The sequence below is a fragment of the Dipodomys spectabilis genome, unplaced genomic scaffold, assembly GCF_019054845.1.
Source record: "Dipodomys spectabilis isolate Male_0828 unplaced genomic scaffold, ASM1905484v1 ptg000118l, whole genome shotgun sequence".
In the NCBI taxonomy this organism is placed as follows: Eukaryota; Metazoa; Chordata; class Mammalia; order Rodentia; family Heteromyidae; genus Dipodomys; species Dipodomys spectabilis.
Window position 1 is genome coordinate 3,055,610 of NW_024870795.1, and position 13,049 is coordinate 3,068,658.

Below are 13,049 nucleotides of genomic sequence, written 5' to 3' on the forward strand. Positions count from 1 at the left end.
TGCCCAGCCATGCATGGGTACTAAGGACTCAGGCCCTCCCTGACCTTGACATTGACCTTGACAAGCTCCTTTCGGGGTGAGGGGTCAGAGGAGAAGTCACAACGATGTAACAAACAAGGAAGCTAGAGTGGATGGCATGGAGAATTGCCAAATGGCATGAGAGAGCCAGTCAATGCCAGGGCCTCTTGTGCCCTGGGGCAGGCAGACTCTCCTTGACCTCTTCCTAACTGGGAGGGGTAACCTCGGGTCGGTTACAACCTCACGAAGCTCAGTTCCCTCATCTGTAAGATGGAGTCATCATGGTAGGAAGAACCTCATAGCACTTGTGTTGAGGACCAAGCCGGGCGTGGGGCACACATGACATGCAGCACTCATTGATGGGTACCCACTGTGGAGGGTGCTGTTCTTAGAGCATCACAGTCCCATGAGATGGGGACCTCCATTCTCCCTGCCTCATATCCAGATCAAGGGCCCTGAGGCTCCTGGCCAGGGACCCGCATGCAGGGAGCCAGGCTTACCTGGGCTCTGGGCTGGCATGGGTGCCAACTATTATACCTCCAGGGGGAGGAAGTAGACATTGGAGAGTGTGTGTGTGTGTGTGTGAGTGTGTGTGTGTGTGAGTGTGTGTGTGTGTGTGAGTGTGTGTGTGAGTGTGTGTGTGTGAGTGTGTGTGTGAGTGTGTGTGTGTGTGTGTGTATTCATCCGTCATCCTGGTACTAGGGACTCAATGCCTCATACTCTTGCTTGGCTTTTCTGCTCAAGGCTGGTACTCTACCACTTCAGCCTTGCCTCCGCCTCTGCCTTTTTGGTGGTTAATTGGAGATAAGAATCTCACATACTTTTCTGCCCAGGTGGCTCAGAACTATGATCCTCAGATCTCAGCTTCCCAAATAGCTAGGATTACAGGCATGAGCCACGGGTGGCTGGCTTGAAGTGGTCATTATTATGCCGGCTGTGTGGATGAGCCCCTGGGTGCTGCATCCGTTTGTGGACCTCTCCAAGGTCCCTCAGAAGAGATGGCTCATTCTGAGTGGACATCAGGAGCAGAGCCCATGGCGGGGGGGGGGGGGGGATCCCTGGAGATCCAGCAGGACAGAGGGCGGGGGACAGTGTTGGGAGCCCAGAGTCAGGCTGAGGCCCTGCTGTGTTCTCTCCCCAGCTGAGTACCAGACCAGCATCCAGGAGAAGCTGCCCCTCATCATCGGCTCCTCCGCCGCCGGCCTGGTCTTCCTCATTGCCGTGGTTGTCATCGCCATCGTGTGCAACAGGTGGGGGGGGGGCGCCCCAGGCCACCCTGAGGCCTTCCCACAGCTGCGGGGGGGTGAGGAGGGACTCTGGGAGACATGTCCATCTGGGGCCTTAGGCATCGCCCAAAAGGTCCACGGAAACCCAGCACCTAGGGAAGGTCTCATCACGTGGCAAGGGTGCCCACAGGGCAAGGGGGGCCGTAGGATGGGGGAGACAAGCGATCACCCCACTTTCGGCACTAGTTATAGCCCCAGGGTTGAGACACAGCTTCCCACGTGGCCAGCCCAGGGCAGGCAGAGGCAGGAAGGTCATGAAGACTTGGCTGGAGAGGTGACAGGACAAAGCACAAGCCTGGACTTGGGTTGGGAGAGGGAGGGAGGGCCGCGTGGGCTGCCAGGCAAGGCACGGCAGGGGGAATCTCCAGGGGTCTGCCCCTGTCCTCCCTATCACCCACTATGGCTCCCAGCCCCCCGGGCACCTTCAGGTGGCTCCAGCCCTTTGCTTTTGTTCCAGAAGACGGGGGTTTGAGCGTGCCGACTCGGAATACACGGACAAGCTGCAGCACTACACCAGCGGCCACAGTACGTACTCACCCAGAGGGACTGCCACCGCGGGCCTCCGCCAGCACCTCCCCCGGGGCCACCTCTCCTCCTTCCTCCCCCTCCTCTGCCAGGCTCTAGTGGGTGTCAAGGAGATCTCTGGTGTGTGGATCTCCCTCACCTCCAGCCTTGGTATCCACTGTTCCCTCTCCTCTCCTTCCTGCACTGCTCTTACCCATCATCCTTCGGGCCCCTCCACCCACAAACATGGGTTCAGACCCCCATCAGAGCCGGCAGCCTTACCGGGCTGTGTTGTCTAGTGTCCCCCCACGATGCTGGGGGCCCTACAGACCTGCTGTTATCTCTCTACTCTCTAGCATCAGCAGGGCACCCAGGACCGAATAGGCACCTGGTACCTTACTGTAGAATGGATGGATGAATGAGTGGATGAGTGAATGAATGAGTGGCCCCAGACTCTGCCCTAGGAGAGGAGAAAGAAAAGCAGCTTGCCTCCCACCTCCCCTGTCCCTGTCCCTCTGGGACTCTGGGTCAGGTCCTTCCTCCCCATGACTCTCCTGTGAGCATTTCTCCCACTGCCCTCCATCAGGCCAGGGCCAAGGGCACCTGGGCCAGCCACGCACGCCCCCAGAGCTGAGGGCCAGGGCGCAGCCCGCAAAAGAGGAGACCGCAGATGGGCTGGGAAGGTGGCTTAGGGGGAGAGCCTTTGCCTAGCATGCATGAAGCCCTGGGTTCGATTCCTCAGTACCACATACTCAGAAAAAGCTGAAAGTGGCACTGTGGCTCAAGTGGTAGAGCGCTAGCTTTGAGGACAGAGAGGCTCAGAGACAGTGCCCAGGCCCTGAGTTCAAGTCCCAAGACCATAAAAAAAAAAAAAAAAGTGTAGACCACAGATCCCTTCTCTCCACGGGACCCTGGCAGAATCTGTGGTCAGGAAGTAGGGAGTGAGGGAAATGGAGAAGCTTAATTCTGACCTAGCTTGCTCAGTAAAAAGGAATTCCAAGTGCTCTAGCGGGGATTCCCAGACTGTGCTCGGTGGGTGTCCGAGGGCTCCTGATGTCGTCTCTGGGCGTGGGGCCCTGCCTCTTCCCTCTGCATCTGTCCCACATCTGCGCTGGGCCTGCTGGAACAGCAGGCATTATCCTAGGTGCTGGGGCATCAAATACACAGAGCACGCATCCCAGCCTTTGTAGAAGTTAGGTTTTAATAGGAGGAATAGGAAAAGTAAAACATGGCTGGGTGCTAGGGGCTCACGCCTGTAATCCTAGCGAATCAGGAGATCCAAGGATTGAGGTTTGGAATCAGCCCAGGCACAGAAGTCTGTGAAACCCTTATCTCCATTACACTACCAAAAAAAGAAACTGGAAATGGAGCTGAGGCTCAAGTGGTAGAATGCTAGCTTTGAGCAAAAAAAGTCAGTGACAGACAGAGCCCAAGCCCTGAGTTCAAGCCCTAGGACAGGTGTACAAGTGTGTGTGTGTGTGTGTGTGTGTGTGTGTGTAGATATATAAGGTAATGGGATCAGAGTGGCAGTTTAGGTCTGGGATTTGAGGATTGTCTCACTGAGAGGGGCGTATGTGGACAGAGATGCAAAGAAGCTGGAGAAATAACCTGATATCTGAGAGATAGAGAAGACAGTGCAAAGACCCTGTGGCTGAAGCAGCCGTTGGCTGGCTTTAGAAACAGCCAGAAGACCAGTGTGACTGAAGCAGAGTAAGGGGAGGGCATGGGAGGCATGGAGAGGCCTGTGTGCCAGCCACGCCGAGCCGTGCCTCTTCCTGAGTGCCACCAAAGGAAGGCTCAGAGCAGGACTGCCATAGTATGTGTTCTAGTCCTGGTAGGGCTCTCTGGCAGCCATGTGGAGAATGGACCACAGAGGCAGAGCAGGGAGGGCGGTGAGGTGGCTGTAGAAGTCCCGGGCAGAGAGGATGCTCTCATGTGGGATCCGCAGTGGAGGTGGCAGGAATGGCCGCATTTAGACTTTTTTTTTTTTTGGTTGGCTGTGGGGCTTGAACTCTGGGCCTGGGCTCTTCAGCTCAAGGAGAGTGCTCTTGAGCCACAGCGCCACTTCTGGTTTTTCTGGTGGTTTATTGAAGATAAGCGTCGCATGGACTTTCCTGCCCAGGCTGGCTTTGAACTGCTATCCTCAGATCTCAGCCTCCTGAGTAATGTGGATTATAGGCGTGAGCCCTGGTGGCCCAGCTTGGACCTATTTTTAGCATGAGATTTCCTGCAGGACTGAGGTGAGGTCCTCGAGTCTTTGAAATAAAGAGGCTGGCTCAGACCATTTGAAGTAGAAGTCCCTGGGCTTAGAAATGGTCATGCATGAAAAACAATCAAGCCATTCACATATCCAGAAGATCCTGGGACTGTAACGATGTATAGAATAAATTAGGAAATAGAAAAAGACTTCCTAAATGTAAAAGCCATTTTCGGGGATGACAGGAATCACAAGAAAAAGACATATTAACTGCATAGAAATAAAATTCTCCCGTGTGAAACAAGTCATAAATTACATCCCTGCCCCCACCCCTCAACAATAAGTCTCAAATCCAGATGTGGCCCTCCATGTTAAGCGTTCCAGGCACCAAAATCCACGCCTTCCCCCATACTGAAGTTTAGATTCAAGGCCTCCCATTTGCGAGGCAAGAGCTCTACTTGGCCTTTGCCCTGGTTATTTGGGGGACAGGGTCTTCCTATCCTCAGCTATAATCCACCTATTTTAAGCTTCCTGTGGTAGCTAGGATGACAGGTGCACACCACTGGGCGCAACTCCCAATTGAGAAGGGGAAGGGAGGTGTCTCCTGAATTTTTCTGACAAAGCTGGCCTCAAACCAAGATCCTTCCAATCCCAGCCTCCTCACGGTGGCCAGGATTGCAGCCATGAGCCACTGCACCTAGCAGTGCTGAGATTGCTTTAATACTTAGCCTGTGAGGTATTTGTCTCACTTTGAACCTGAGGATCAGGCACGTGGAGCCGTGAAGAAAGGGTTGGGGAAGGCACTGGGGTCTGAACCCCACAGTTCTGGTCCCGAGCATGCGCTCTCAACCACCTGTGCCGTCTGCGTCCTGCTGAGCCAGAACGAACAGGCTTGCACGCTCCACCACCTGGAGCCATTTGGGAGTGTGGTTATTTAGAGCGTGAGTCAATAACAAGGAAACAGGTGAGGCTTAAAATAGACCCCAGGATTTGTTCAGAGATCAATACAGTTTAAGCCCGCGTCCTGCTCCCCGCGTCCTGTGCTGTCGCTCCCCAGTTGGGCGGGACTTTGTTCGCTCCAAATCACTGCCTCCCTGTGATGCCAGAGCCGCCCAGAAACCCTATGCGTGGACAGACAGCCAAGCCCATGCACCGCTAACTCAGTCCCCACCCATGGGTTCCCTCCCTCTGCGTTTGCTAAGGGGGACCAAGGCCTACAGCCGGGCGTGGAGCCAGAAGAGCTGGCCTCACTTCTCATCCTTAGCCACCACAGCCCCGCTGGGTGACCTTAGGGAGGGTGACAGACCTCTCTGAGTCTCGCATCTTTCTGTGGCACACAGTTGGAATGATAGGTCTTCTGTGGGTAATGAGGGTTGAATGAACTGCTGAGCACGGCTTGCAGTGGTTCCCCAGGAAGAAGCTCCCTCTGCGATGCCCGGCAAGAAATTGGACAATGGTGGTTCACGCCTGTAAGCCTAGCTACTCAGGAGGCTAAGTTCTGAGGATCACAGTTCAAAGCCAGCTCAGGCAGGAAAGCCTGTGAGGCCCTTTACCGTAGAACGCTAGCACAGCACCTGGGCCCTGAGTTCTGGGGGGGAGGAGGGGCCCCGGGCAGCCTGGGGAGCCCCTGCTACCATTGATTAGCTGTGTCCACGTGACTGTGTACAGACTGTCCCATCTTTTTTGTGCCTCATCTGAAAAATGGGAACCACTTAGGGTTGTACCAAATGAAATCACCACTGGTGCCTTTCAGGGCCCCGGGGAGAGCACAGCAGCGTGCGGGCCCAATCCTGAGCGCTTGGCGTGCCGGGGAAGGCACTGCCTCTGTCCCCGAAGTTAACCGAGCCCTGCTGACCAAAGCCTCAGGCCAGGGCTCAGGAACTACCGAACTACCAGCTAGACAGGAGCCCAAGGGGGCTATGGGCTCTGGCTGGCTTCTCCTTAGTGCCTGAGGGACCCCATCCCTGTCCTCTGTCCCTAGCGGGCCTATCAGAAAGGGCCTACCTCAGTTCTGGTGAGAGGGAGGCTGAAAGCCAGTGAGTGTGGCCCGTGGACTATGCATCCCAAGTCTGAACAAGAACTGTTCAACCAACTGCTCCTTGGCTCTAAGGAAGTCGTAGATAGAAGAAAATCAACTTCCTCCTCCTCTTCCTCCTCCTCCTCCTCATCCCCTTGCTCCTCCTCCTCTCCCCTCCTCCTTCTCCTCCCCCTGCTCCTCCTCCTCCTCCTCCTCTTCCTTCTTGAGGAAGCTCAGGCCAGATTCAGGTAGCAATGAACATGGTGATTAAGAGAACTAGTCCTGGGCTCAAGTCAGACAGACCCGAAAGTTCAAACCGTAGCTGGGTCATGTATTAGCTGTGTGACATGGGCTCGATGACTTGTCCTCTCTGAGCTGAAGTTGCCTTGTGTGCAAAGTGGGAACAATTATCCTTTCCTCCAAGAGTTGTTGGGAAGATGAGATAATGCCTCTAAAGGGCCTGGCACAGAGTCGGGCACAGACAAAGGACTCAGAAAGTGACAGCTGCTGTTTTTCTTCTTCTGTCTCTGTCATCTGGATTTTCTCGGCTCTCCAGACACGGAGCTGCTATTGTGCACGGAGCCTAAACACTGTGCCAGGGGAAGAAAGAAAGGAGCCGGTGCCCGCCCCTCCTCCCAGCCACTCCCTTGCCCTCTCTGGGGGTCTGAGGCTCCTGCGAGACACTGTCCCAAGCTTTGGAGCCTCTGAGCAGAAAAACTCCAATCCATCCATGCATGCAGGTGGAGAAAATTCTAAGAGAGAAAAGGACCCAGAGACAGATCTCAATATTTATTTCCATGATGGGGGAGGTGGGGATTATAAAAAGCACATATTACTTTTCAAATCACAAAGGTGGTGATATCTCTGAATGACATTTGGTTCCTAGGAGTCAACAGACTGCCCAAAGCCCCTCCAGAGGCCGCCGACTGCTCCCAGGCCCACATGAACAACCCCTGACCCATTAAGCCAAATACTCACACGGAATGCCAAACATGGCTGATGTGTTAGAGCGGTGCTTGGCCAACTTGTCTGCCAGGGGCCGGATGACAAAGGCTCTAGGCTATAAAAGCAGTCACAGGCAAATCAAGGAGCAGGGCTATGTACCAATAAAACTTTATTTGCAAAACAGACAGCGAGCCAGTTTGCCAGCCCCTGAATTACAGGCTCCAACTCCTGGCTGCATGCAATGTCTGAAGTTGAGGCAGAGTCTAGACAGCTAACTTAGCCAAGGTCACACAGCTGAGCAAAGGGGAGGCCCCCACTCACCCCCCAGGAGAGCCTTCTAGGACCCAGGCCTTCTAGCAACCAACTGCTAGGGCTCTTATCTCCAAAGACACAGCTCCCAGAGCAGGGAGCTGGTGGGCAGTGGCTGCTGGGGGTAGGGAGAGAGGGAGGGGGTGTGGGAGGGGCTGGGGCAGAAGGTCTGGCAAGGAAAAGGACCATGTATCTGAGAGGGAGGAATGTGGGATAGATCGCCCCTCCCTTCCCAAAGCACTTTGCTGACTCAGCACTGGGTCAGCTTGGATCTCTGATGTGCTGGTTACCTTCCTGTCTTGCACTAAAAAAAGAAGAAAAGGTCTAGATCCACTCAGGAGTGAAGTTAGCATGCCCCATGTCCAGGCATGCTGAAGAGAAGGGAGTCAGGGATTCAGAAAGGTTTAAGACTTGACTGGTAGGAGAAATGAACTCAAGGGCTGTAGGGGCTCAATGCTTGGTGCTCAGACTCTGGTGAGTCAGCAGAGGGAGGTGGTCCTCCAGGTTCTGAACTCAAGGGCTGTAGGGGCTCAATGCTTGGTGCTCAGACTCTGGTGAGTCAGCAGAGGGAGGTGGTCCTCCAGGTTCTAGAGGTTTCCTGGGAGATAGCTGGGGGTCTGCATCGCAGAGAAGGGTTTTGAGGGGAGAGAAAGCATCCACTAGGCCTGGAAAGATGGGGAGGAGATATTCATATAGAACCCCAAGAACAGCAGGCTCTGAAACTTACATCTCCTATGTTTAGTTCCAGTTCTCTCTCTCTCTCTGTCTCTCTCTCTCTCTCTCTCTTCATTCTTGATCTCCTTCTTTGCTTTGAACTTCTGATTCATCACAAGGGCAGACAGCAGCGCTGTCTAGTCTTTTGTTCTTCTTTGCCCATACCCCCTAATAGGCATTGCTAGTCAATCCAGAAAGCTATTACTAATCAAGGAGAGTTGGGAATCATGCTGGAACCTATTTGCCACCTCCACTGGCCTGTCTCCCTGTCTCTTCCCCTGCTTTCCTGCTCAGTGAGATCCAGAAAGATCATGTGACCTTCGGGAGTGTGGCCGGTTCTTATGGGGTTCATGGGAGGATCTCCCCCCACGGAGGGACTGGGTCCTGCTTTTCTATTCATGCATATCCTAAGCCATCCAAGTGACCTGCTTGGTCTTGTACCCCCAGTGACCCCAGGCATGAAGATCTACATCGACCCTTTTACCTACGAAGACCCCAATGAGGCAGTGAGGGAGTTTGCCAAGGAAATCGACATCTCCTGTGTCAAAATCGAGCAGGTGATCGGAGCAGGTAGGTGGTTGTGCCCCCATGAATACTGCCGCCTCGGCCATCAGGCAGGAAGATCACCCCAGTTGCTCCCAGGGCAGAGGGTACCATGGGGCACAATGCCCACAGAGGACCCTCTAAGGCCTGAAGGCTCAAAATAGCCAAGGAAGACCAGACCTCTAAGGTTATCCAGGAACACCAAACCACCTCACAGACAGAGGGGAAACTGAGGCATGGGCAACACCGGGGCTTATAAAGTAGGTCAGAGATTGAGCCAGGTCTAGAACCCAGTTTTCAGGACTCTTGTCTAATGCCTTGTCCTTGCCGCCATTCATCCCAGGCCCCCAGAACTCCCCAAGTCTTCACCCCACACCCAGCCAGATACCATGGGACAATATGAGAGACCTGTACTCTACTGCCTGAGACCCCGGGGTATCTCACTTTCAAAGGGGTTCTGTCTAGGATGATGCATTGGCTGTGGGCTGGGAACAGAGAGCTGGCACTTCTGCCTGGCAGATGACATGCTTCCTCTCCCCGTGTGTCTGTCTCAGGGGAGTTTGGCGAGGTCTGCAGTGGTCACTTGAAGCTCCCAGGCAAGAGAGAGATCTTTGTGGCCATCAAGACGCTCAAGTCAGGCTACACGGAGAAACAGCGCCGAGACTTCCTGAGTGAGGCGTCCATCATGGGTCAGTTTGACCACCCCAACGTCATCCACCTGGAAGGCGTGGTCACTAAGAGCACGCCTGTAATGATCATCACCGAGTTCATGGAGAATGGCTCGTTGGACTCCTTCCTCCGGGTAAGGGGGAGCCAAGAATGCTGGGGGTTGGGGAGAGTGGGGCAGGAAAAGGAACACTGGGCATAACTTCCTAATGTCGGAGCCCAGGGGGTCTTAGAAAAGCTGTAGTCAAGAATGGCTTGTAAGGCTGTACCTGCTCTTTCTTGTCTTACCCATGGCAGGCATTGCTAATTGATCCCCACTCCCCCTCCTATTAATAAGCCTCAGAATCCTTCTCAATATGGTTCCCTACAGAAATCTGAGACCTGTTTCCATCCAGGTTATCAGGCAGGCATTATTTTATTAAACACAAGAAACTGAGCTGGATGCCAGTGGCTCACACCTATAATCCTAGAGATCTGAGGATCGTGGTTTGAAACCAGCCTGGGCAGGAAAGTCCATGAGACTCTGATAAACTAAGAAAAAAAGCCCGAAGTGGCGCTATGGCTCAAGTGGTAGAACACTAGCCTTGAGCATCAGGAAGCTCCAGGACAGCGCCCAGGCCCTGAGCTCAGAACGTGATTTCAGCACTGGGTCAGCCAAAGAGTCACGGTGAGAGCTGGAGCTGGTGCTAGGTCTTTACACCAGAGTTTAGAGTTCTCCATTCAGGCCTAGAATGGAGAGAATTCAGCAGAAGGCCAACAGAAGGGAGTTTTAAACCCCGTCCCCATCCCCCCAGAGCTCATAGTCAGCCATAGACAGAGCACTGGCCTGGGGGTCAAGAGCAGCCATAGGATGAACTTCCATCAGCCAATTATTTATGAAGCATGCAGCACACCTTCCACATACCTTCCTCCACTTACAACAGCCACCCTGCGCCTCCAGATGAGGACACAGACTCAGAAAAGTCGGATTATAGGTCCATCATTGTATAGATAGGAAGGGACAGCCTGGGAGTCAGACCCAATATGTCTGCTCCAAGTTTTGCTCACCACTGAAGCTGGTGTCTCAGGGCCTCTGTGAGCCTCCCCTCTTCCTCCCCGTCCCACCCCATCCCACCAGGCAACTCCTGCAAGGTGGCAGAGACCTGCCATTGTCAGCTATCCAGAGCTCTGATGCTTGCTCTTCCATTCACTCCGCCTTTTCTACTTCTCTCCAAGCAAAATGATGGGCAGTTCACGGTCATCCAGCTGGTGGGCATGATGCGGGGCATCGCAGCAGGCATGAAGTACCTGGCTGACATGAACTACGTACATCGTGATCTGGCCGCACGAAACATCCTGGTCAACAGCAACCTGGTGTGCAAGGTGTCTGACTTCGGGCTTTCACGCTTCCTGGAGGACGACACCTCTGACCCCACCTACACCAGCGCCCTGGTAAGATGGAGGTGGGGATTCCTGGAGCCACGCACCACAGGAGAGGGCCGGAATAGCCAGCTCCTCTCTCTCCCTACAGGGCATTCACATAGATGTGGCACTAGGCCCTGACACAGGGAGAGATTCTAACCATATACCCTGTGCCCTCTTGGCATTTGCAGGCTGGTAAACCACCCATGTGTGCAGAGCAATACACACTGAAGGGCAGGAGACACCAGCTACTAGGAGGCAGAGGAAGGCTGGCTAAGGGGGTGCTGTCTACGCTGAGTGCTGAGGGGGCCATGATGGCATGTTCTCCCTGAAGGTCAAAGTCACTTGAAGGAGAAAGGTAGTGAGAGAGAATGCAGAAGAGGGAGATCAGATCCTGAAGGCCTTGAATGTCCCAGCTCAGGACTGGCTCCTGATGGCACTCAGGGATGAAGCGTTTTAAACCGAAAGGAGGAATACCCAGGCCCTGCCTCTTGCCCCTGCAAAGAGGTCAGAGGAGGCCAGTACAGTACCAAGAGATCAGAGCCAGGCAGGCGCTGTGAACACTGGGCAGGGAGTGCCTTCTCCGCAGAGGCACAGGGTGGGATTAGGGACCCGATTCTGTGGGCGGGAAAGGCTTTCCAAGGGACTTGGGATGGAGAAAGGTCTTACATGCAGAAAGAACAAATAGCATGTGGTCTGAAGTAACATGGTGAGTTTGGAGAAGGCACTGACAGGGCAGGGAGTATTGAAAGGAGACACTCATACAGGTCACTGACCTACCCAGTGAGCTCCATCTCTGCCCCACAGGGTGGGAAGATCCCCATTCGTTGGACAGCTCCAGAGGCCATCCAGTACCGGAAGTTCACTTCAGCCAGTGATGTGTGGAGCTATGGTATCGTCATGTGGGAAGTGATGTCCTATGGAGAGCGGCCCTACTGGGACATGACCAACCAGGATGTAAGTCTGCAAGGACCACCTGGATGAGGGAGGGGAAGACTGGGAATTCCTAGCCTTGTGTCAGTCACCGCCTGGGTATTGAGACTCTCCAGGTACTGAGGGCCTGGTTGCCAGGGCCACTCCCACCTGCGTGCTGACTGCTTCCAATGTCTGCTCAAGACCCTGCACTCTGCCGAGGGTAGGGAGTAGGGAAGCTGCCCATTCACCAATCAGCAAAATTTCAGGATTTGTGTCCCACAAGGGACACATGAATGAATGAATGAATGAATGAATGAATGAATGAGGCCTTGTCTGTCCTTGGGGTGTTTTAGTACTTGGGGGACAAGACAATTATTCATGGAGCCAGATGCAAGAACATTTACCAGAAGGCCTCCCCTGGAGAAGACAGGTGTCAAGCTCTGCAGGCATCAGTGCTAGCGCAGGAGAGGCCAGATCAGCAAGGATGTCCTCACAGGCCAAACAGTATGCAGTAGGACTTGGAGAATGCAGACCATCCAGATAGACAAAACAGGCTGTGCAAAGGCCTAGAGCTAGGAGAATGAGAGGGTGAGTTGGGGAGAGAAAAGATGGTCAAAAAGGTTGGTGAAGTTCTGTTGCTCAGCCTTTATAACAAAATGCTGGAGATAAGTAACTTTTTAAAAAGGGAAGGTTTATTTTGACACATAGTTTTAGAGGAATCAGTCCATGGTTGGTTTAGGGGCTGGTGGCAAAACAATACCTCCTGGTGAGACTGTGGGGTGGAAAATCTGTGATGTAGGAAGCTGCTTGCTTTAGTGGAGCTGAGAAGAAGGAAGAGGAAGGGGTGGAGCCTGTCTAGGCCACACCCCCAGTGACATCACTGCCTCTCTTTAAAGGACATGCCTCCAATGACCTCCCTTCCTTCCATTAGGCCCCACCTCCTAGCGGCCTACTACTTCCCAGTAGACCATGGACAGGAGACCACATGGGGATTTCAGCTTCCAAACCATGTGGCAGGATCCGTGAGGGGGGGGTTGAAAGTAACCTAATGGATTTTCACTCACAGGAGTGCAGACCTGAAAGGCTTCAGGAAGCTTCTTTTGTGTATGTGATGGTACAGGGTCTTGAACTCAGAGCCTCCCACTCCGGCTTAGCTTTTTTTGCTGAAGGCTGGTACTCTACCACAGCTCCACTTCTGCTTTTTGCTGGTTAACTGGAGATAAGAGTCTCATGGGATTTCCTGCCTGGGCCTGGCTTCAAACTCAGATCCTTAGAGCTCCTGAGTAGCTAGGATTGCAGTGTAGCTAGGATTACAGACATGAGCCACCAGCATCCACCTCATCACAAGCTTTTTGAAGGGAGGGTGACCAGAGGTCGCTTGTAGAAGATGGTTGCAGGGCAGATTGGAGAGAGGTATTTGTTCTCTTTTTCCTGATAGAAAAGTAGGTGCAGACTATGGGAAGGGGGCACCAGCCAGGCTCCGAGTTGTGTTGTGGGGCCTAAGCAGTGTGAATGACTTTTTCCTGGAGCTGTG

General features: G+C 53.7%; 1 protein-coding gene across 1 annotated transcript in view; it reads left to right on the top strand.

Moving 5' to 3' along the window:
- The window catches only part of Ephb2 (EPH receptor B2), a 160,811-nt gene that overhangs the window by 144,780 nt on the left and 2,982 nt on the right, over positions 1-13,049 (top strand). The window contains exons 8-13 of the mRNA XM_042688572.1: positions 1,160-1,268; positions 1,765-1,829; positions 8,438-8,560; positions 9,088-9,335; positions 10,415-10,630; positions 11,408-11,557. Coding sequence (XP_042544506.1) covers positions 1,160-1,268; positions 1,765-1,829; positions 8,438-8,560; positions 9,088-9,335; positions 10,415-10,630; positions 11,408-11,557 — 911 coding nt within the window. The remainder of the gene's footprint in view (positions 1-1,159; positions 1,269-1,764; positions 1,830-8,437; positions 8,561-9,087; positions 9,336-10,414; positions 10,631-11,407; positions 11,558-13,049) is intronic.